Raw genomic sequence first — 3,790 nt, 5'->3', positions numbered from 1 at the left:
CTACACCGGCGTGTGACATGGGACGCGGATAATCTTCACCTCTGCAAGATGTGCTGCCCTCCAGCGGCAACTGTTTCTAGCGGCTAACCCCATTATGCATGATTTAACTTTAAAATCGAATGCGAATTTTACTCTGTTTGGTTAGGAAGAGGTAACTTCCCTCGATACTTATGCAAGCCCACACACAAGCGTACATGTATAGACCTACATACAACACAACACAGAGTATGCATGCACATATGCACACGCACGCACGCACGCACGCACGAATGCACGCTCGAACGCACACACGCGCACGCACATACAGGCAGCATGACAGATATTAGTGTAAATGCTAGTACATACCTAGGGGAGGTATCGACGTAGTCCCCTGTCCAATTGTAGTCATCCTCCATTATCCGAGTAGCTACTGAATCGCTCACACCCTGAGCAGTGAAACCACACACATGACGCCAGTAAATCTTATAGTTGACGCCAGTGAAAGGTTATAGTTGACAGCGATGAGTTATAGTGACCCCCCCCCCCCCCCCCCCCCCCCCCCCCCCTGCGATGAAAGGTTATAGTATTGAACAGCGATGAAAGGTTATAGTGACAGCAATGAAAGGTTATAGTTGACAGCGATGAAAGGTTATAAGTGACAGCCGATGCCAGGGTTATAAGTTGACACGCGATGAGAGGGTTATAGGTTGACCACGCACTCGCACCACACTCCTCAGTTGAACAGCGTGAAACGGTTATAGTTTGACAGCGATGAAAGGTATATAGTTGACAGCGGATGACAAGGTTTCAGTTGACCAGCCGATGAAGAGGTTATTATTGACAGCGATGAAAAAGGTTATAGTTGACAGCAATGAAAGGGGTTATAGTTGACAGCAATTGACAAGGTTAGTTAGGTGACAGCGCCTACACACGCTCTATAGTGTACAGCATGAGAACAGGTTATGAGTGACAGCCCAGAAGGTTATAGTTGACAGCGATGAAAGGTTATAAGTGACAGCGATGAAAGGGTTATACACGTTATTAGACGTTTTTAGTTACGTTATCAGTAAACATTTCCATTTCTCACTAAAATTCGTACAACAATTGCTATAAGTAAGCCGAAAATCACATTGCTAAAAAAAATACGCACAAAAATTGAGGCAAGGGTGACATTCATGGAAGAGAATCGGGAGTGCTCACATTCTAGTCAACCACTTGCAAGGAATCGCACATCGCACCGTGCTAAAAAATCACAACAAATTTTTTTGACAACGCTCAGGGACGCGTCTCGCGGTCGTCGCGTGAGTCGCGACCCGCCAGGGGGCGTCTCACCGGTCATGACGAGGCATTCGTCGGGTTGCAGCACCTCGGTGAACAGCCGTGCGATGATCATCTCCGGACAAATCATGAAGCGAATCTCCTCCTGAACGAGTCCGCGCGAGGGCGCCACCGCTACCCACCTGTTAGCAAAGTCCACCTGCGTGGCGGGCGGAGCTCGTTACAGGTACGCCGATCACCTGCGCTGGCGGCGCAGCTCGTTACAGAGTACGCGATCACCTGCAGCGGAGGGCGGAGCTCGTGCAGGTACCCGATCACCTGCGTGCGGGGTGGAGCTCGTTACAGAGTACCGATCCACCTGGCGTGCGCGGCGGAGCCTCGTTACAGGTACGCCGATCAACTGCGTGGTGGGCGGAGCTCGTACAGGTACGAATCACCTGCGTTTCGGTGCCGGCGGAGCTCGTTACAGGTTACGCGATCACCTGGCGTGGTGGCCAGAGCTCGTTACAGGTACGCGATCACGCTGCGTTGGCGGGTGGAGCTCGCTTACAGGTACCGGATCACCTGACGTGGCGGTCGGGAGCTCGTTTACAGGTACGCGATCACGCTGGCGCGGCGGGCCGAGCTTCAGTTACAGCCGGGTAGGCGATCACCTTTGCGTGGTGGGCGAGCTCGTTACAGGTACGTTGATCACCTGCGTGGCGGGCGGAGCCTCATTACAGGTACGCGATCACCTGCGTGGTGGGGCGGAGCTCGTTACAGGTACGCGATCCCCTGCCGTGCGCGGGCGGAGCTCGGTTTACGTTACGCCCGATCACCTGCGTGCAGGCCGCACTCGTGTCACAGGTACGCGATCACTGCCATGGCGCGGCGGAGCTCGTTACAGAGTACGCCGATCCCTGCGTGGTGGGCGGAAGCTCGGTTACAGATACGCCGATCACCTGCGTGGCGGGCCGAGCTCGTTACATGGTACGCGATCACTGCGTGGCCAGGCCGGAGCTCGTTACAGGTACGCGATCACCTGCGCTGCAGCCGAGCTCGCTTACAGCAGGTACGCGATCACCTGCGTGGCGGGCGGAGCTCGTTACAGGTACGCGATCACCTGCGTGGCGGGCGGAGCTCGTTACAGGTACGCGATCACCTGCGTGGCGGGCGGAGCTCATTACAGGTACGCGATCACCTGCGTGGCAGACGTAGCTCGTTACAGGTACGCGATCACCTGCGTGGCGGGTGGAGCTCGTTACAGGTACGCGATCACCTGCGCGGCAGGCAGAGCTCGTTACAGGTACGCGATCACCTGCGTGGCGGGCGGAGCTCGTTACAGGTACGCGATCAACGCCGATGTCACATCCCCACTAATTCTCTCTTAGAAGTTTTTTTGGGGTGGGGGAGTTCATAAAACATTCGAGATTATATGAAGCAGCGCGACATTTAAACACTAATTAGGTTTCGGTAGAATAACGTTTAGTCTCTCACTGTATGTAAATTCACACGCATGCACGCACTCACGCACGTCCGTACACACATGCGCGCGCGCACGCACGTCCATACACACACGCGCACAATAGCATGCACACCCTTGCACGCATGCATGTTCGCACACTGCATTCGTGCCCATGTACGCGATTACACACAACTTACAGACACACACATACACACACGCACGCACGCACGCACGCACGCACGCACGCACGCACGCACACACACACACACACGCACACACACTCCCTTGCGCGAATGCATGTCCGCACACACAACTTACAGACACGCACGCACACACTTGTGTGGTAAAAAACATATTGTTGTGATGATTCACACACCTGTAGCATTCCCTGTCCCTCATCTTCTATCTTGCCTGTAGCTGACAGATGTAGCCTGGGTAACTGGTGGGTGCTACCCTCCCAGTCAGGTAGGTTAGACAGGTGCTGCCGCCTGTACGTAACCGTTCCTGTCGGCACTGTCACAACACAAGAGCAGTCATGCATATATCAGAACTCTGTACCAAAGATCCATAACTAAATCACTATCATTTTTCACTATATATTTTGTATATTTTTTAATCTAGTCTAACAAGTCGATTACAACTTTACTTTTTTTACATTTTTCTTAATATTTTCTATATCTATTCTAACAAAGGCATGGGTCGAAATCGGGCCCGATGCCCGTATTTTAAGGCTCGGGTCTGACATTTCTAATACTAGCAAGCCCGACAGGCCTGTAGAAAATCCACCCCCAGCATGCAAAACCGTCCCCGGCCTGTAAAATTTGCCTGGCGGGCCTGTAAAATCCCTTATCTACAGGCCCGGCTGGCCTGTAAATTTTCAAACTAATTTCTACCCGTGAAAGGCCTGTGACTAACTCACTTATTATTTTGTCACTATATTTATTCTATATTTATTTCACACATTCTGAGAAAGGTACCAACTGCCTCACTCTTTCTCTATCATCATTCCACTTATTGCATTATTACCTCAGCTATTCTGACAAAGCTCTGTGAATAACTCACTCGTTCTCTGTCATCATTCCACTTATT

At 51.9% G+C, this 3,790-nt stretch overlaps 1 protein-coding gene across 6 annotated transcripts in view; it reads right to left on the bottom strand.

Moving 5' to 3' along the window:
- Positions 1-339: 339 nt before the first annotated feature.
- Positions 340-3,790, bottom strand: part of LOC106813870 (poly(ADP-ribose) glycohydrolase-like) — a 17,250-nt gene continuing 13,799 nt past the window's right edge. For 5 of the 6 annotated variants that reach the window (XM_014818111.1, XM_014818114.1, XM_014818112.1 and 2 more), the window contains 3 exons: positions 3,078-3,214; positions 1,312-1,456; positions 340-425 (listed from right to left, as the gene is read on the bottom strand). In XM_014818111.1, the coding sequence (XP_014673597.1) occupies positions 385-425; positions 1,312-1,456; positions 3,078-3,214 (323 nt within the window). In that variant the 3' untranslated portion in view covers positions 340-384. Of the gene's footprint in view, positions 426-1,311; positions 1,497-3,077; positions 3,215-3,790 lie in introns of those variants that run through there. The other variant, XM_014818115.1, reaches the window with a different exon arrangement.

The sequence above is a fragment of the Priapulus caudatus genome, unplaced genomic scaffold (genome assembly GCF_000485595.1).
Source record: "Priapulus caudatus unplaced genomic scaffold, Priapulus_caudatus-5.0.1 Scaffold837, whole genome shotgun sequence".
In the NCBI taxonomy this organism is placed as follows: domain Eukaryota; kingdom Metazoa; phylum Priapulida; class Priapulimorpha; order Priapulimorphida; family Priapulidae; genus Priapulus; species Priapulus caudatus.
Note: the sequence above shows the minus strand (reverse complement) of the source record. Positions and strands in the feature narration are given on the sequence as shown.